The 21,845-nt window shown below is 30.3% G+C and overlaps 2 protein-coding genes across 3 annotated transcripts in view; one reads left to right on the plus strand and one right to left on the minus strand.

Moving 5' to 3' along the window:
- Positions 1–1,976, minus strand: part of LOC115243386 (glutamate receptor ionotropic, delta-1-like) — a 5,593-nt gene extending 3,617 nt beyond the window's left edge. Inside the window, exons 1-4 of the mRNA XM_029820333.1 lie at positions 1,599–1,976; positions 1,339–1,454; positions 480–650; positions 26–282 (exon numbers count right to left, since the gene is read on the minus strand). Of these exons, the coding sequence (XP_029676193.1) occupies positions 26–282; positions 480–650; positions 1,339–1,454; positions 1,599–1,934 (880 nt within the window). The 5' untranslated portion in view covers positions 1,935–1,976. The remainder of the gene's footprint in view (positions 1–25; positions 283–479; positions 651–1,338; positions 1,455–1,598) is intronic.
- Positions 1–21,845, plus strand: part of LOC115243604 (putative inorganic phosphate cotransporter) — a 55,205-nt gene that overhangs the window by 4,664 nt on the left and 28,696 nt on the right. Inside the window, exon 1 of one of the 2 annotated variants that reach the window (XM_029820735.1) lies at positions 10,695–11,077. The exons of the other annotated variant lie outside the window; for it this stretch is intronic. Coding sequence (XP_029676595.1) covers positions 10,990–11,077 — 88 coding nt within the window. The 5' untranslated portion in view covers positions 10,695–10,989. Of the gene's footprint in view, positions 1–10,694; positions 11,078–21,845 lie in introns of those variants that run through there. 2 annotated transcript variants of the gene reach the window in all.

A 21,845-nucleotide genomic window follows, 5' to 3' on the forward strand; every position in this document is an offset into this window, starting at 1 on the left:
TCATCGAAAATTTATTTCTTTTTACCTTGTTGGACAAATGCACTTAAAAGAATAAGTAGATTATCGCTGGCTGTTGGTTTGCTGGAATTTGATTGCTTCCATTGAATTGCTGATTTTGTCATTTCTTTATTCTCATAATACTCCCATTTAATGGATAAAGAAAGCAAACAGAAGACGAGAATTAAGAACACGGCAATCGCTATCCAAACGTTACGTTGAAAGGGTAGAGTGAATATATTGCTTACGGTTGATAATAATGGTTGTCGAAATATAAAACGTGAGCTATGTAAATATTATAAAACATATATAATTAATAGTAGTTTATATGTAACTAATTTTTTTTACTTCGCATAAATATCGATTTATTAAAGTAAAAGTTATATGATTTCCCGTCTTTTCTTCTAGTTCTGTTCTTAGACAGAGGTAGAAAATAGATGAAATCATAATTAAGTTTAATAAATAGTGTTTGCTTATCTTACCCGGTCTGTGTGTACAATTGGATATATTGCACAACACCGAGACGTTCTGATACAAGAAATGTAGCGGTGCCACCGATATCGATCTCGCGTCGCTCCAGCATCCCGATCATTCCGCTCCAAGATCCATTCTCTGTACGATATCCCCAACTATCGGTAATTTCGAAACTTATCCTGTAACGCATAAAACAAAACTATGGAGAATTTTGAGTCAATGATATATCTTAAAGCATTTCATATATAGTGTATAGTAAATTTCAAACTCGTGATTCGTCACATCGTATTTCATTTTCGCGAAAATGATTATTTTAACAACAGAAAATTGTTACTTAATTTAAGAAATTTGGAATTATTAGTACTTTTTTTTGAAAAATTATTTCTAAATTCGTGTAAAAGAAAAATATTTAATATATTGGATAAATATATATTCAGAAGAATAAAAGTTTATTTTTTCATTGAATGTTTTTAATGTGTATTTATAGATTCAAGATGACATAATGATTATGCAATTTTTGTCAGTTATATGGACATTAATGGACAAATATGTCATGCGTGACTTATTTAATTATGCGAGCGCTTTTATTTATGCTGTCTATTGTTCATTATTACTTGATTGAAAATGATTTATAATCGTTTTTGACGAATGTGTACTATAATCGCTTAATCACTTCACTGTGACCTCGTTAATTAATCTTGAAATCGGATTACGACTTTATTGCGTTGTTCTGAGTCTTAAATTCACAATTTAAAAGTTCGCGAGAATATTCGTCAATCGTTGCCATTGGCTTTAGTTGACATTCTAACGTAAACGAGTCATTAGAATATTTTGGCATTTTTGCAATAATGTCGAGATAGAACTCACGTTGCATTCATCCGATTCGCTAAATGAAGCATCCATGGATATCCAGCTTTCGTGACAGGATCTGTTAATTTATCTTCGAAATCAGTTAGATGATTAATCGTATTGGGATCAGTCATCTGTAATCGCAATAAATTTTGAAAAAATACATTTTTATGTTCAAAAAAATTTTAGTAAAATGTCTTTGACATTTTACTTGAAGTATTTGATTTATATAAAAGTGTCTTGCATAGCAGATGAATACGATAGTATTTGTAAAGTACCACGAGAGCAGATTTAAGAGCAGTCTGTTGAAGATTTCTTCTACGTGCCGAAGCCACGTCGAAATTTTTCATTCGTAGACCATTTTCAATCGTCCAATTCCCGCGATTTTCCCATATCACACCTCGTTGTGGGCTCGGTCGATATACGGACATTATTTGAAGAAAATCACCGTCGAACCTTTGAGCGAGAACCACGTCGCTATCGGGATAGACGGCTAATGTTTCGAAGATTTCCGATATTGAATCATTGTATATGAAAGCTAATTTGTTATCATTCTTATCAATTGATATATTTCGATTCTGGAAGAGCAGCCATTTCGTGGGGGCCACAAACATATTTGTCGAATTTGCCTGCCATATAATATTAAGTAACAAGCATTTAATTAATTAGGAGTTTAATATATAAAGTAAAAATGATAAAACTGTTTATGATTGTAATTAATTTGAAAATCAATGATTTTCATTGACAGTAATATATAATTTGATCTTATTGAAGTCAAAAATTAATTGACCAACTTATTTTTATATTGTTATTATTCGTATACAGCAATAAAATAGAATTTAAAAATTCAAAATTAGAAAATTCGGAATTTAAAAATTCAATTTTATTTGATTTCGTAAAAGAAAATTAATTTTACTTTGATACAGAATAGTTGAATATCAAAATATATAGTGTTCATATGGATTTAACTTTAGGCGAGAATTTTAATATTTACAAGAATGATGAACTCGTGAAGGTATGACTTAAGTGCATTATCTTTATTGTTTTTTTTTATGGGTTTAGCCAGAAATTTTTTTGCAAATCATATATAATTATTTGTACTTTTATCCGTAAAGAACGTTTATTACCTGTCGTAAAACATCAAGAGCGTATGAACAATCTAAATTTAACACGTACAAGTTTCGGTGTTCTAGATTGTTATAAATCTTCGAGTCGAATTCTTCGTAAAAGTTACGAATGCTATGAATCAATCGGTTACTCGATAGTATTTTCGATAATTCAATCGTGTTATCTGCAAAGAAGATAACGGAGTTAAGATTAGAATCTCCCCTTAAATATTTTTATAAATAAGTATTATTTTATTATCTATACGCGTTATTTTTTATAATAAATGCCATGAAACTGTCAATTCATTTAAAGTTTTTCTTTGGAGGATTATTTATCGAAATTTTGATTTTTCAAGAATGTCTTTTTCTTTGGCATATATGTATATATTGGTATTTATTTTCAGTTTATTCGTATCTTAAAGAGAGAGAAAGGAAAGGAAGAGAGAGAGCGAAAATTTGGAATGAGTAGGTACATTAGTATAAATTAATACAAATTTTAAAAATATATAAATCCAAAATTTGAAAATAGAGACAATATTTAGCCGAAAAGTCAGTGCCTGTTGACGTAATTGTTACAGATTTACACAACATTTTGGCTCTGATTGGCTCTTCTCTTTCTGTTATGATTTATATAATATCGAAGAGCTTTTTTAAAATTTCTTTATCAACTTATTTTCGTTTTTTGCAATTAATCGCGATTACATTTGATCGATCAATCAGCATTTAATGTATAAAGAGCACAAGGACAAAAGTCTTGCCGTAGTCAATGCACAGTTGTAGAAACAATTTCGTAGGTGGAAATAGAATGGGCGTTCCGTCGACGATAAATCTTACGATAACGTCTTCGATACGAGATGACGCGATTGCTTCATGGCCGCATGATAAGACGAGGATGTACAGGACAACGATGATCATCGCGATCGCTTCTGTTTCCGCGGAAAGACTGCAAAGATTTTCTTTGGGTTTGTCGATATAATATCGATTATATTCGTGTACATTTCTTATTATACCGCGTAATTTCTCGGTATACATAGGAGTAATTTCGTAAGTAACATCGCAAATTCGCGTAGAAATGGAGAGCAATCAACGATAACGAGCGCTATTACGGTCTGTGAAACATTCAAGGATCATACGATGACCGTTGAATTGACGTAATATCGTCTGTCAACTAGATTATCTTTCAGAGATATCTTTTGATAACACTTGTTTCAGAGTAAGACTTGATCTAGCTAACTTCTTCGTTTTCACGAATGTTTTCTCGTCTCTTTGAATGTACTACTTGAGACGATAATTATAGTGTAAAGACTTGATATATATTACTAGAGATTAGATTATCTTGCTATGTTCTCTTATCGCGAAATAAAGATTTGCACTTGTTTGGACGTCGTGTTAACATTGAATAGCGATCGTTGTGCTCACATCATTGAATTCACATTATGTTAAATGTATTACATCTAAATATAATAAAATTAGAAATAAAAAAAAAGCTTTTGATTAAAAAGGTATTCTCGTTTATTATATGCTCGCAATTACGCTTTTCATATCAAATAATTAAATTCAAGATGAGACGGTTTCATTTAACGTTAAAAATATAAATATAGTATCAAGGATTTTTCTCAACTTAATGCAAGTACTGTTTTTTCTTTTTTTTTACTTATTGTTCAAGCGCTACTTAAAGTAGATTTAATATAAATTATATTTACAATGCATAATGTAATTTTCTATTTAGAATTGAACTTTTTTTGTATAAATATTTCTTTGTTTTAAACCTATCTGACGAAGGCTCATCTGCATCCTCAAGATGACATGTATAAAACGATAATAAAACGTTTTACTTTCGTTTATACATGTGTTATAACACGGTCATAAAGTGATAAAGATACAACGAACACAGTTCATACAATCAGTCTTGAAAACTTCTGATCCATGTGTATTCAGCATGTCATTGATTTAAAATGGAATTCTTCCAGGTATCGAGCTGTTGTCACTTAATTATACGAAGGGTTAATCACGCGTTGGCGGAATTGCATATATTTGTACACCTGCATTTTCTATTTAGCTTCGAATGAAAGATAGACATTGCAAATTAAGTGTTTTCGAAAATTAAATGTTGATTAAGTATCAAAATAAATTTATATTTATATATAACGAGAATTTGACGGTTGTAAAATTGCACAAATCAATAAACAGATTTGAATATTAGATTTATTATAATAAATTGTCAATCGAGTAACTCTTCTTAAATATGTCGTGATCCAAGTGCGAAGCGTGTTTGTTGAGGGGATCATGCAATATATCACCAATTAAATGAAGCGTCGTAATTAGCGAGCGAATAATCGCGCAGCCAGATGAGAAAGGCACGACAGAGTTGCTCATGTAACAATATTTCACAATGTTTCACAAAAGATGATTGCATGACAATTCGATTTGCAATACTTGACAACTGGAAAAAGGAGATTATGTCATATCTGTATTATTTTTCCATTTTTATTAATTTGTCTTTATATACATATATTTAAGTTTAAAGTACAGTAAAAATAAATATTAATAATAAATATAAGAATGTACGAATAAACTATAAATATGTAAGTAAAAATTTTTACTGACTTCTTGCAATTCTCTCTTTGCGATCGACGTAGACTTGACATGGTTTTTCAAACACTCAAGGATTACATATAACAAATAATACATATATTTTTTTTTTGTAATGTCTATAAAATTTTTCAAATAAAAAGAAATTGATTATTATATTATTAGCTTTTGTCGAATTTAATAAAATAAATGTTTTTTAACGAATCAGCCGACCTTGTTGGCTGCTTGCATTGGCGGCTCGCGTGATTAGCTAGTGATCGGCACGTGAGACGAGCCTCCCGTTGCTTCCTTATCAGCGCTTACTCACGAGATCAGTGTCGGCATCAGCAAACATAGTGCACGACATGCATCAGTCACAGCATCATACGCAAATCGCACGTAGACCGAATTAGTCTTATGACCGTGGATTGTGATCCGACAATCAGTTTTATTGTCGTGTTAAAACAGCCTGCGAATGTAAAATGTACGATAGAATATCTCGCTCGCGAATGAGATGATCCGTTGTGCAATATAAGGCGTGTGATTTTGATCGTCTCGAGCAGCTAGGACATTCTATTGTATGGAATTAAGGTCGTGCTATAAATTATCTCTCATTCCTCTTGACTTTATACGGATTTATGTTGAAGCAGTTTGACAGAATCGTTAGGTATAATTAGTTTAGAGATTAGTCTTTAGTTTAGAAATTGTTTCTTCTTAATAAACATAGAATCGCTTTATATATCGGAATGTATACACATTATTACAAAAGAATAATTTCCTTAATATTTCTTTAATAATTATAATTTTATCAACATTGCGGGGAAAATCCCATGTTTATCAGATATTTATCGATCAATTCAAGACATTTTTTCTGTTCTCTTCAGAATTTCAAGTCATTAATGTACTATCATATATTATTAAACACGTGTATCGATTCTATCAATATTCGTATGGTTTATCAGTTGATAATTAGTTATGAGATATGATTATATATTTTCCGACTATGAAGACAATTATTTTCTGTTTCGAAAAGACAGACGGAAGAAGGTTCGTGTTTTTTCACCGGAAAGAAAAATTTCGTTATATGTTTGCTGGATTAATAAAATAATTAGATTAAAATTTGTGTCGCGTGTACTGATAAAAAAAGAGATGGAAATCTCATGAGACGCTACACTTTCTCGCTTCTTAAAACGTTGACCCGGTATAATTGCGCGCTTTCACCGCGGAAACTTTTTATACGTGCCAAAGTTTCCGTAAATCATGAACAGAGAATCATTTCATCACACAAAAAGCGCCGAGACCGTCGTAAATGTATGTAATTGGCGACGATTCAACACGATAAAACATACAGGCGATGTCGCGTCGCCGTCGGATTTATTGCATGAATCATTGAAATAATCGCAACGTTAATAAAAACATATCAACGCGAATTTTTTTTTTTTGACGATTCTCTTATCGAAGACTTTAAAATTAACAGTTGTATCGCGGGGTGTAAGATACCCAAAATTAAATGGTAGTTTACTCGACAAAGAACATGATTTTTACATCTGTAATATCCTGTTCGCGGGATTTTATATATATATATTTATAATTAAGATTATATTATTTATAAATTATTCGGTTTAGAGAATTTTTATATAAATTAAAATCTTTTTATTAAAAAATTGATAAATATGTCAATTGTGTCAACTGCTAAAATTTTGTAAAGAAACAATGATTTTTGGGTTCATAAGAAAAGAAATAAAGCATTTAATTAATTATTTCTTTATAAAAAGCGTATTATATCACGATTTTCAATTCTCGAGTGAGCATGCCGCGTACTATAGTATTCAATCTTTTCATCGCTTGTGTGTCATTTGAATTTTACGACAATGTTAAGAACCGGAATTGGTGGAAGTAAAGAAATTGGTATAACTTGCTATTCAGGAACGGCGTGGACCGTGCCAGTTTGTCAACCCATGAACGAGGTCGCAGTGATGGGGTCTGTAGGTCACTCCAAGCCCCCCTTCCTATTTCAATGACGATGACGCGTCGCAAATAAGAAGCTCCGAGAGCGTCGCGAGAGTCATTACATCGTGAACACATTTCCTCTGTGCCGGGAATGAGTTACGATTCCGGTGTAGAGACGAGACTTTCCGTGCGAATTTATGCCAGATGATGTAGCGAGTTTTAGCACGCAGTTATTGACTTTCCGCGGAACCGGTGACGTTAAAATCAGTGATTTTCCGTAAACGCTCTTCGGCACGTTTTGCACACTTCAGGGAAACGCATAATGGATTACTAACGTATTTTTTATTTCGATGATTTATTTTTTCTGGTACTTTCCTTTATTGCATCTTCGATATAAAATGATATAAAAAGAAACTAATTGTAAGAATTAATTCCGAAATTTTAACTTATTAAAAAATAGAAATTTATGTCTACCGATCTGTGATATCCGTTGATATATACAATATTAGGTTTGATTATTTTCGATAAATATTGAGATAATCGTCTTGATACCGTGTTCCGAATCGATTAAATTCTCGGAATATATTCGTTATTTGATTTATTTGTCAAATGGTACCGTGACAGAAATTAACAGAAACAGAGTAATGTTAACTTCGCTTTTTATTTTGATGCCATTTAATATGATTATATGCCATTAAATATGATTGACACAAATAACAAGACGATTAATTTTTGAATTATATCAAATTATGTAGGATTAATTAATGCCATCACAAAAATCAATGATATCGGTTGTGTTCATCAATCCCACTCGCAATCAATCAATAATTAATAACCATCATGTTGTTTTTCACGTCTGTGAATGTCTCGTCATTTATTTGAAGAAACAGGAAAAAAAACCTGCACCCAGCAAAAAAAAAACGGAATATTGTAACAAGTTTTTTTCTGGACAAATAATTGCGAGATGAATCTTTCGAATTTTTAGACCAGTCGACCTTGGCATTACAAGTAGATTTGGCAATGTTCGCGATGCTGGCATAAGCTCGCTGACGTCGATCGTGACCAGTAAAACGATCACTATTATTTTTTCAAGCATATCTGAACGCGACTTGTCTTGCATACTTCTTCATTGTTCGTTGCGAATAATCGTTCTTTGTCTTACCGCACGGTTTATATATTAATTTTTCTCTCAAGGCAGCTGACATAGTTTTAACGATAAGAAATGTTGCTAGTAAAATTGTTCTCTGGAGGAATTATATAATATTTATATGTTATGTAATCTTTTTTCAGACTTATATGATTATGCATTATAGTGTGTACTTTTTCTAACTTTTTAAAAATTTTTTAGCAGCTATATACAGTATGATAGTCGTACGTTACGTCTCAATGTACATGTAACTTGTTATTTATCATAATCTTTCTGATAAAATCAAACTTTACGTAAAATCAAATATAAAAAAAATAAAAGAGAGATCTAAAGAGATTTAAATAAAATAATATAAAATATCATATTTAAATAATAAATTCGATATCTAAGACATTTCATTAGAAAGCGACCGCAATATTCGGTTCGAATAATCTTTTTATAACGTATAATATATTACTAAGGTTAGATCTTAATACGAGATACATCGGGCTTAAACTAATCGATTATAATATGCAAATATCCAGGTCACATTCCAAGCAATCATAATATTGCGCTTCTAGATTATGCGAATCTATCTGCGAATATTACAATAGTAAGAAAATATGTAAAAATATATAAAAATTAAACGTTAAAAATCAAAACTTATAATTTTATCATCAGTATCATATGCATAGTACAAGTTTGAATAGATTATTAATATATAAGTATTGTAGTTATATTTTATTTAACCAGAACTTACTAAGAACTCGGTCAGCTCGTGATTGACGTTATTTATTTTGAGACACTGTTACTTAGAATATTTTTCGAGAGATTTCTATCTTGGAATACCATTATACAAACCGGCTTTAAGAGTCATAAAATATTTTTGCAGGAGGTATTGCGCGCTGTTGTGTTGGCAGACGTATTAGCCTTATCTTAAAGAGACGCGAAGCTTTATATCGAAATTAATTCAGCGATAACTAATCGAGCACTCGATCGTTTCAACTTGATTACATTTCTGCTTCTGGGAGATACTATTTATTTAATTTGGATCGGATATTTTTTATTAAACGTATTTGGTCATTTTATACATTTAACCGATATGTGCGTTATATTTAGTGTATGTCCCGAATCGATTTTAAATATAATTAAATTTTCTCTCCTTATGTCGCTTCGTTTTTATGCCGATAATCGCGTTGATACGAGATATTGATTTCATTTGGACATTAGAGCTACTCGTTCTCCTTCTCGAGGTTACGTACGTGAAAACGTCAATTAAAGCGTTTAATTAGTGGAACAGATAATGAGCGACATTGCTGACGCATGTATGACATTTATTTATTTCTCTTTTTGTCCAAGAACAGGATATAATATCTATGATAGTTTTTTGCTGCTTTGATATGTATTTTAAAAGACTTGAATGATTAGTATTTAAAGGTCTATAACTTATTAATAATTATATATTCTCGATTTATCAATATTCTCGAGTTACGTATGTATCCTTAATATTGTTGAATCGATTGATTTGAGTTTAAGGTAAAAAGAGTAATTTATTAATAAAATAAATTATTAATAAAAACTATAAAGTAATTTATTAATAAAACAAATTGCTATTATAATTTATTTTATTAATATGAATTATATATTATTTTTATCTATTCTTTTATACAAATGAAACAATTTATATTCTAAAGATTGAAAATCGTATCACGGAGATTTATTATCTTTTAATATTGTATTTAATTGAATATCATTCTTTTTTATAATTTTATAATCTTAAAAAGTGCGCGTGCGCATGAACTTCAAGAGATTAAGGTTCTTATGAAATGAAAACTTCTACAAATTAATCGAATATGTATAAAGCATTATCAATTTATGATAATGTGAATATTTTTATTTATCTTAATTTATCTCGAAAATGCACAAAATTCTTTTATTAGATTACAGTTGAGAGATAATTCTTAAATTACAAACGATTACAAATAAAGAAGTTTTCGAGATTGAAGCTTAAGAGAGATATGAACATATAAAATCTAGTATTTAATTTCACGGGAATTTTAATAGATTTTTAATTTGAGAATTTGAGATTTTATATATATTAAAAATCAAGATTTAAATTTGTGTGATAAGAAAGAGAAAATTATGAAATTTTGACAAGGTAAAGTTTAACAGATATAGGTAATAGTACAGGTTAATAAGAGATTGAAATAGATTCCTTAAAAATGTATAATCAAAGAATGATTATAGATTGATCCATAGAAATAGAAGAGATATATTTTTTTATTAAAAAATATTATATAAAATACACATATAAAATTCTTCCCAATAAAAGTTCAGTTTTCCGCGTCGTTCAAAAACCCACAAATAAAAAAATAATGATAGTTCTAATGTGACATTTATTGTGTGACATTTGTGTGTTGTACATTTATCTCTGTATCTTGTATTACGTATTAATCTTTCGAAGCATTCCTTTGTCGTATATCATCGACGTAATTTATTTAAAAAAAAAAATCGTGTTTTTCAAGTACGGACTGCTCTTTTTAGAAATTTCACCGCACTTTCTTTCCTTTTTTTCTTAACCACGTAGATATAGACAGATGAGATTTAGACAGATAGATATAGACAGGTGAGATTCGGGAAAAACGCGTTGCGTGGGAAAGGAGTGGGTGCCGCGCCGGTGGGGTTCTCGCATCGTGATCTAATTGGCCGATGTACGCGAGGTATTCGCCTCTAAGTGTTGAGAATACGACCGTGTTTGTAACAGTGTCAGAGTGACCGTCACGTCGTGTGCTGCACGCGATACGAAACCTCGACTGCGATTTTCCGGACGAGCCGCTTCATCTCGGAGATCCTTCGAGACGACCGAAGGAACTTTTTTGCCAAGCGATCGCGATTTACGTGAACGACGATAACAACATGGTCGAGAACGGCATGACTCTGGATCGAAAGAAATCGGAGATTAAGAGACCCGAGGTCTTCGACGCCGAGCCCTCGCCTCCAAAAGGTAAGTAAACAAGCGTTTATTCCTTTATGTGATCGCGAATTAACTTTGCTCGAGGGCGCGGCTGAATTTTAAATATGTAACTTTCCAGGTAGATCGAAATTGTTATAACGCACGCTTGGGGGGGGGAAACAAAAAGTGAATTAAGTTTAGTCTTTAGCTCTGTAAGAACGCACGAAGTACGTACATTGTACGCTTTTATTTATTATGTTGTGATTGTTATATATAAACACGGGTTTTTGTGCGTGTGCGTGTAATGCGTATCAGAATCTGAACTTTTGTTGAGATTATGTTGAATTCAATCTCTCTGAAACTGTCGATCAATCTGTATAATAAATAGTTTTTGCGTTTTGGAATTTGCTAAACAAAAAAAATATAAACAGTATACGATTACATGGTACAAAGTATAACTTGACTTTCGATGTGTCATATAAAAGGCTACGTAGAGTAGAAATTTAAATAGCATAAAATGAAAAGATTTTATTTTTGAGATATGAGTTTGTAAAGATATGATCTTAATGACTCTACTTCCGTGCATTGTAGTACGATTATTTTCGAATAACATTGCTCGATATCTAAAAAAAGACGTTTTTAAATCTTCTTTAAATTAATATGTAAAAAGGTTAGAGAAAACAAAAATACACATATTGACGATTTGAGGAGATTGGACGTCACAGACTAGTTAAATAGATCATCAGTAGTAATCGATGCTTGGTTCGATATATCGTTGCTATATTTTGAACTCACATATTAAGACATTAACTCATACATTAGGTCGATGTGTGTGTTGAGGAAAAGTGTCCTATTCATTTATTTTCTGTATTGTGCGAACACATTGGCCGCTACTTGTTTCTTTCCAGAAAGACTGATTTTTTAAACTGTCTTAAAATATATAAAACTTATGAGATATAATATGTGTAAAAAAAACTATAATATATATATAAGAAAACATAATATATGTAAAAAAATATATATAATATATGTAAAATAAAATTATGTATTTAATCCAGATAATTCTAAATATTTAAACCTAGATAAACTAAATAATTTTTAATACAAGAAATATAATTTCTATTTAATCTGTTACAATTTGTTAGACGTAGGCTGCTATACAAGTGTTACTCTCGCCTTCGAATGAAGGTCAATGTTAGACACAATGTTGGAATAGATAATTAGTGAATATATTAACTTTGTCGAATTCGTTAATTTTGCTAGTTTTTTTCTAATATGACCGGTTGCGAATTATGTGAAATTGCGTACAAGTGACTTCTTCAATTAAATATCCGTTTGCCGCGATATTTTCGCACGATTAGGTGCTGATTATCCACTACAACTAATAGTGAAGTATCATTTTATACAATGTATGTCACACAAGTATTAAATTGCTATTAAATTCTCATTTAATGCAATGACGTCACATCATATTAGATATATTCTCAGAATTAAAAAAAAAAAAAAAAAAATACCCTGGAAAGTTTCTGGAGTACAACGTAACTAAAGTTTATTGTCTATTTAAGTTCATTGTTACATAATTGGCCTTTATTTTTTTTATTTTCATTTCAAGTTATAACCGTCAAATTATTTAATGTTGCTTATATTCAACAGGTGTATGAAATAATGTGTACGATAATCTAAATTTTCTGAACAAGAGGATTGATTAGATAACTGAGGCTTATGTCTCGTGTTCAAATATAGCTTTTTATTTTTTCAGAATTTTATTTCAAGATAAATGTTGATTACTCAACACAGCTGCATCAAATAACGATGCCAGCATTATCTAAATTTTCTCTTAAATAAAAATTAATCTCATTAAAATAAAAATTGAACATGGAGCTTCAAAAGGAAGAGTGGCACATAACCAGCATACTTTTATATATCTTATATACTTTTATATCTGGATTTCACGATAAAAATTAAAAAGAGTGCAAGCATATTTTCTCAATGCAGATCTTACGAGATAATAATCAGAATTCGCAATTAATTGCGAACGATATCGCCTCCGGAAGACTTTGCATTTCACATTTGTAAAACAAACAAAATTTATGATACAATCTGGTTTATGCTTATTACAACACGGACCGGTGCCGACGTTTATTACATAAGTCGATCGATGCGAATCACTTCGTTCGATGCATTCGCGCGTAACTGTTCCGATCCGGAAGTAATGGGATCACGTGACCGCATTCTCTGTGGCTGATGGGATTGCCTGGATAATGACAGTTAAAACGCTCACTGGCTGTTTTACGTAAGATAATTACCAAGGATTCCAATTAACTCGCTTTCATTACGTAGCTCTCGAATCTCGCGTTGTTTGTGGCTTTCAGTGAAAATGTAACCCTCTCTTTTTACGCAACTCTAATTTTTTCATGTTTCTCTCGCGAGACGTATATCGCGGACTCAACAATAAAATCACGAGTGTGCAGGTAACGCAACAACGAGCTTAGACGGAGATAACAATGGATACAAGTCGAACATTGCGCGAGATAATAGATATAAATTATTTTCTTATCGAGGAGATTTTATTGACACTATTTTAATTCCGGATATTAATACTGTTTTTTATTTTGTCAAAAAATAATTTTTGTTTTTAAAATAACGAAATTTATTATGATGTTTTTATTGAAATTTCTATACAATCCTTAATTAATTTTCTACAACTTTCAGCAATTTCTTGGAATTTAGATTGAGACCTACTTTATTGATAATTATGTGAAAATCTTTCTTATTCAGAATTAAAATTTCCATTTATAAAAGTGTTCAATTTTATCTAACAAGGTTTTTTGCTGTAATGAAGAACGATGCATATTTTTACAAAATATATTCCTGTTTAGTGCAGCTTCGTGGGTTTATACCATTTTCAATGAGAAAAATGGAGAAGTGGTAGCCATAACGAACGGCGAAGAATAGCGTGACGGTTAGAAACCGTAATTAAAAGACGGATAATGTTAATAATATCAGGATACGAGATCGAGTGGCGAGATTCACGTACCTGCAACAAAGTATAAACGCTTTAATTTTTTATATTTTTCGCGATTTACTAAACTGTGACGCCGATGTTCTAGTAACCTCTTAAAATCTGCAATTTTATTTTTTCTTTCATTCCTCACTCTTGTCTTAAGACACTTTCTAATCCTCTTTCCTCTCATGTTCAACGGTTAGCAAAGAACATTCAAAAATATCTTGAAAATATCCAATCCAATGAGTATTTCGAATTACTATTTTATACGATCGCTATCAGTCGCGATTGAATGTTATAGGATATGCCAACATGAAATTTGTTATTGAAGATTTACGATGATATTAATTTAAGAAGAAATAATTTTTAATCTTCGATTAATCAATTATCAGATTAGATTTCATACCTCTTTTATCTTCGATTCTTTTTTAATGTTTTTTATTTTCAGTTCAAAGTCTGAATTGGTTTATTAACGCTTCCTTTGTTTTTATTCCTTCGTGAACCTACCCTACTAAAGAAAAAATGGAGCGTAACCAGCATTATCGCGTTCACGAAGATCGCTCCTCAATGAAAATAAGTGGAACAGTTGTCTGGATTGGAAAGTAGTTAAAAACGCAACAACCGTTAATTCGTTGCAAATCAAATTAATTTCGCGTCTTTTGAATAAATTCTTTTATATCGAACAGATATTGAACATACGCGTGTATTGAAAAGCAACGTTCTTGAAACTAATTATCCAAGCGCGATTTAACACGCTGATTTAACACGCTCATCGCTCAATCTAACCCATTAATATTCTCGATAACAGGTGCAAAAATTCCCTCATAACATAAATAACGATGAAGATGTATGTAATCTTGAAAATAATGTTTGCCAAAAAATTCACATCTTTATAATTTTTATTGAAATCGAGCAATTAAAAAGTGAAAAGAATAAAAAGTCAAACATCAATTAGAATAATATTATGAATTATAAAAAAAAAAAAAAAATTAACGGCATTTTGAGAAAAAGAGACATTAAGACTTGAGACATTAATTTAATAAACAATACTTGTGCAAATATAAAATGTGAAATATTTTGATATAAAAATATCATTCTTTAAATATTTACTTAGGATTCAATTTCCGCTTTTTAATTACATTGAACATATCTCACAAATGCAACGCTAATGCATAAAAATTGCAATTAGTTTGGCATGATACGAGGCGTGACAGGTGCCACAAATATGTGAGATGTTTTCGAAAGGTTCTGTCATATGCACATGTGCATCTGTGCAATGAGTTCTTTGAATGAGTCAGTCATTGTTGTAATATACACATGCCACGTGAAACGAGCGGAGGTCTCGAATTCGTCACTAGTCATCATATATTTTCACATCTGCTAATTAAACTTTTTAATGTGCATCTGTAGCTTGGGAAAAGCAACATAGATTATATATCAAATCTCTTGTGTTACATCCGCCGAATGATTACAAGATGCATACCAATTATTTGCCATTTAGCTGTCCGTTATTGGATAAGATTACGTAACGTAACGTTTGTTTGTTTTCGTTAATCCTTAAGATAATCAAGATCTAATGGTTAAGATAATTTTTGCAAACAACATTTGAAATGAAACCGGAAATGAAAAGACCAAATTCTTCAAATTAACCGGTGAATTAATGAATTCTATGACATGTAAATTACAGCCAAAAATACGAAGTTTTAATTGCCAAATAAAAAGGCGCGTTTTAAAAGTTACATTCATTATCAAACGACTTTTTATGAATTTTTATAAAATTTTTACAAAATTATGCCAAATCGTGACAAATCAATCTTATTATTTAACGTTATATTATTAAATTTTATTGTATCATATATCATGTACAAATTGATTGTTTCCATCTTCTGTCTTTTACAGATTCTATATATCTCGTAAACATCTCGTAGCAATTTCTTGCTGTTCAACTTGACGTCTCTTTTTATGTTCTTAACCTTGAGAACAAATAGGAATGTTAATGTATGCTCACACATGCTTGTCAGTAATATATATCTTTATGAATAAAGATATTTATTTATCGCAGTCAGATCGTTTAAAAAATTCGGTTTCAATTCTTGTTATTGTTTATATTCGTGGTGCCGTTAAAATCGTTTACTTTTTGGATTGTATTGCTTTTTTTTATACATTCAAAGTGTGGAAATTTATCTAACTCAGCTTCGTTTTCGGTGAAATCTCTTTCTCACAATCCCATTTAATGACAATCTCGCTTAGAAATTCTTTAAAAGTATAATTTAAATTTGCTATAAATATATTTAGATTAGTTTAAAAGGGCGCGTATTTTTTAGAAATGTAATAAATTTGTAAATAATGTATGTGTTTGTAATGATTAATTTACCTTATGTAATGATTTTAATATATATATACCTTATAATAGTCAATATCAAAATATATTAATATGTAAAATTATTCAAATTGTGAAAACAGTTCCAAATTTTCTCTCTCTCTCTCTCTCTATCTATCTATCTATCTATCTCTATCTATCTTATTTTATATTATTATATTTAGCAAGAAACGTCTTTTTTTTATCAGCTTACGTTGAAGAATTTATTTTGTATCTGCGAGTTGTTTTTCTCAATTACAAATACGTGGAAAGAGATTTCTCAACTGCAATTTCTATTGAAAGTGGCAAATGTATTTTTCGTTAAGATAAATGTTATCGCGCGTATTAGCAGCATTATATCAACATTTCTTGTATCGAAACGACATTTAGATAGGATCTGACTATGGAAGTCTTATCTGTGTCTTCATTATCATGTAATCAGTTTTACTTACATAAGCGATTTAAAATCGAGCATGTAAGCAGATCTCGTGCTTCTCTAATCGCATGCCTAACCACTCGGTTTCGATTGCGATTTTCTGATACATTATTAATTTTTTTAATAGGTTGATTAATAAACTATATGATTCTGTGAATTCAAAGAAGAGATAATTTTTGGTAATTTTTAATTGAAATTATAGTTTTATTATGAGGGAAAAAGAGTGAAATTACTTTAAAAGTATATCTAAAAATATTTTTAATTAAAAAATCACGTTTAATCGTTGTTCTATATTCTCGCAGTTTTTTATATTAAAATATATTGAATATATATCACAATATTTTTCGCTGAATAAATTCTCAAAAGAAATGAAAATATACAAACTCTTGCATCAGATCGATTATGCTCTCTGTTATATCATAAATTATGCATGGATGCATAAATTTCTATGCTGACGTATATTCATAAATTAATAGGATAATTAAAATGAGAGCAAGTTTTTTAATAAAATCGAAACTTGGTCAATCATTATGAAACGCATAAGGAATTAGAATCCGTGAATATTTAAGCATAATACGCAAGTAAATATACAATAAAATTCGCGAGTACGGGATCGTATCGTATTGTTTTTCATCGATTACTTATAAAGATTATAAGTTTTCATTAAGATTATCACGTTTCTCAAAGCACTAGTGCATTTTACGCCGTTGTTATCAATATCGAAATGCATCTTTAATCGTCAAGTGCACTTCTACTATATCTTGGTCTAATCACTCGATTACGCGCACGTCATAGTAATTAATTATCACGGTAATGAAATAATAAATGCTTTCTCATTCTGTCTGCTATCTCATGTGACTTTCTCTTTTTCACGTTATCATACATTTATCATAAAAGATAATTTAACCAATCGACTCAATTATCAATTGTCAAATATTAGTCATATATCAGTAAAAATCAATTGTCATATGTAATTTTAATCGATGGCTATTTTAAAACAAAATATTGGCATGCGCTAGTAAATTTTTGGAAAACTGAAATATAAAAAATAAATACACATATACATATATTATAAAAATTGATTGCCAATTAATTACAAAGCTCAAGTGAAATTTATAATTGCAAAATTATAACTATTTTCAATTCCGGGAACTTCAACGCGATGATTAAACTTACTTGACATTTGAGTAGCGATGCTCTAGTATCAAATTCTAATAATAGAGAAAGTGTCGATGGCATATTCGCTTATCCCTCTCATGCTAATTATGCTTGTAACGAGCTTATAGTGAACAACATATAATTATTGTACACTGGTACAATTTCATCGATCCACGCGACACGAGTAGTACGACTTACATAATTAATTACAATTAATAGCGCGAACGTGAGCAACCGGTACGAGACCGGTCCCAGTGATAACTTTACGTTGAACCAATTACTATATTCTTTTTTGCGCACTTAGAAAATACTATAGCACGATGCGAAGTAGTTCTACGACGTAGTATCACCGGTGACTCGATTACAAATTATGGTGTGAAATTGTACGTAATTATCGCTATATTTCAACGCTGACAAGGATCATTATACTATACTTAATTTTTGTTTTATATTCGTTGGTAAGCTTAAACATCCGGAAAAATTATTATTGCACAAAGAAACGTAAAAAACTTTTTTTAACGTATAAATATGCTTGAAATTTCTTTAATAGCGCGAGGATCGATGTATAGTATATGATGTTTTATTCTTACGGCCTATATGTATGCACGAAATGAACGGTTATTTTATTTAATAAAATTGTTTGCATCATGCGCTAATACATTAAAATTCTTTTAAAATAAATTTCAAATAAAATTGAATTAGAGATAAGATTTATAATTATTTATTTTAATCGTTAGGATTTGATTAGCAAAAAGAGTTTATTTTCCTTTGTTTATAAACCGTAATTATTTTTGTTAAACAAAAAGTTTTCAAGATTTAGAAATTTACATCAGAAATTTTCAGAAATAATGAATCAAACTTAACTATTCTTTGCATTCTTGACAGATAATAGACACATGTGAATAATGCAGAACTATGTGCTAAAAGTTAGTTGAACGCGTCATGCGATTGAATTTTCTCTTTCAAATTATTTGCTTGCGGTTTATGCACTAGTTGTAAATTAACTGCAACGTATAATTATGTTATAAAGACGGGATTAGACAGAATAACAAAGGAGGATATCTAATTTTCGTCCGAGAACTTGGACCTTGGACGAGTTGCTGGAAGGATCGCTTACACCTTGCGTCATTATTAATAATGTATGTAATGTCGTGTCTTTGTCAGTAAATCGCTTTGATGTGGTATTGCGATGTAAGAAAGAAACATCACTTTTGTTGGTGGAACTTTGTTTTTATTTCAAGATTTTTCATTATATCATGCGAGTTTCGTCTCGCCGCAAAGCGTCTCGAGAAACGATTCGCACGATGTTTGCGCGAATTGTTACAAAACCGCAAAAAGCAATTTAGAAGATTTTTATCATATTATAGTATGAAGGGATGACGTTAGATACTTGAATTAACTAAGCGAAAACCACACAATGTAATTCCGGCGATGTAATTTTTTTTTTTAATACATTGGATTATAAATATTCCACACAATGAGATTTTTTTATCAATGCAAAATCATTAAAAGGATCGATTGATGTAAATTATTTCTCTTGTGTAAGAAAGAGAAAAAAATTTCTCTCTTAATCTCTCTCTTTTAATTTAAAATATTTCTGCGGTTATAAAATGTTCAATAAATGATCGATATTTTATCTCTTTTTATGCAATTAATGTAAATTAATTCTCGCGATGTGCAAACATTCTGGGCATTGCAATCAAATTGCTGTATCATATTTACACCATAGATAATGATCTGCTTAGAATGCTGAATATTGTTATACGTGATTAATGAGCGCAATTAGTAGATTCTTTTTCTCAATAATGCGCATATTGATGCGATCTAAGATAATTTGTTTCTTCAGCTTTGGCGTAGCACATACAGTATCGATCGGTTCTGCGCATTGTGTTTTTCCATTGATATTTCATCACATTGCATTCAAGATATACCGCATTGCGGTTAATCGTAATTTGATTGGTATCTATTGACGATTATGTTGGATAATTTTTCTGTTGTTTATAAATTAATTTATGTATAAAATAAAAATACATTATACTGACAACATGAGTATAAAATGGTTTAAAATTGCTGTAAAATCCTCAAATATATTTTTCTAGATGATTCTCATTAAAATCTATACACGTGGTCTATTTCTGTGTCATAAATTATTTATTTATATTATTATTATATTATTATATAATATCAGCAAAAATATATGCAAAAGATAATAAGTTTGTATGTGACATTTTGATATGATAATATCAGAAAAATAACTTGGCACACACATCCTGTTTGCAAAAAAGCTAGAGACCAAATGAAAAAGAATAAATTTCGTTTAATTGATTGGCGAATTCGACATTTCACAAATGTAAAAGTTGAATGAATTAATTCAATCTTTTTAGAAACTTAGTTTATGTAGCGACCTAATAAATATCTCGTATTTATAAAAATAAATATTATTATTATCGATCATGTCAAATATCGTTAAAGATCAATATTTATGAAATTATTTTTGAAATTATATCGTATAATCACGGAGAAGAAGTCATACGACAATTTAATCTCTTTGAAAAAGACGAGATTATAATTTTTATTGAACAAGGATTTATCATTGTATTGCGATATTAAAGCGATACTTTATCGAGAAGTGGCAGATTTGCGATTTGTTGCGACATCAATGAACCAACAACGTCACGATTTTCAATGAAACGAGGAAATCTTTTTGAAGACATTATAAAAAATTTGATAAATTCTCTGTATCATATTGTTACTATACAACGTACGCATGTCTTAACGTGTGTCAAATTGTAATAATGACTGCTGATAAAACAATGAAATGATTTAAACGAACAAACTTCACGGTAATTCCCCGATAGTGTTGGCGAGTTTACGTCATCAGTTAAACGAAAAATCGAGTTCTTGCAAAAAGAACAAATGATCGTAACGTATTCTAAATTGACGCATAAGATTTAATATCCGTTTACTCGTGATCTTTTTATCTTTAAATCTGACGTGAGATTTAAATTTTTATGCTTTGAGGAATAAATTGTACCAAGAGCTCGATACATCATTTTAATCCATAAAAATTTCAACATCGATGAGTTAGAGACTTCACTTCATATCACTTTGATTACTTCGTTCATGCAAACGCGTATCATCTCAACTGATGAAAATTAACACCCGATTTATCATTGCTATCAATCTCGATTATCATTAAGGATTTCGATACTGCGTCAATAAAACGTATTTACATAAAAAAAGCATGTTAATAAGAGGAAACGCACGTGTACTGCATCGAATTATCTTTACGAATTGGTTCGAAAAATATTAGAAACTGGTTACAATCGTGTAAATCGTCTTCAATACCGTCAAAACTGCCGAGAAAGAAAGTAGAAAGCGCCTATCGAAATCTAATTCTAATTCGCATATATCTACTTATGCTTTCGAATATTGCGGATTGTCTTCTTCTATGATCGAATCATTTGAAATAGATTCTTAAGGCTTTTATAACAGAAGAAAGCGCGAGTTATCTTCTCGCGAAATAAGTTTTTGTTGGAACTAAAGTTTTATTATTTTGCAAAACATAGGTAAATTTAAAAAAAAATATGGAAATTTATTTGACCATAATTAAATATATATTATAAATTCCCGAACTCCGGAATTTTTTTTCTTTTTTATTGTTTTATTGTAACAAAAGAATAACAATGAAAATGATGATAAGAACATGATAAATATTTTGCGCTATTAATAAATAATAAACACTGAACGCTGAAATTGAGACGATCGAGAAATCACGTATGAAAAACATACGTTTATTTATCTTATGTACTCTAAATATGTAGCTTGGTATCCGATTAATAACTAACAAGTCGTTTTGTAT

The sequence above is a fragment of the Formica exsecta genome, unplaced genomic scaffold, assembly GCF_003651465.1.
Source record: "Formica exsecta isolate Colony F162 unplaced genomic scaffold, ASM365146v1 scaffold72, whole genome shotgun sequence".
NCBI lineage: Eukaryota > Metazoa > Arthropoda > Insecta > Hymenoptera > Formicidae > Formica > Formica exsecta.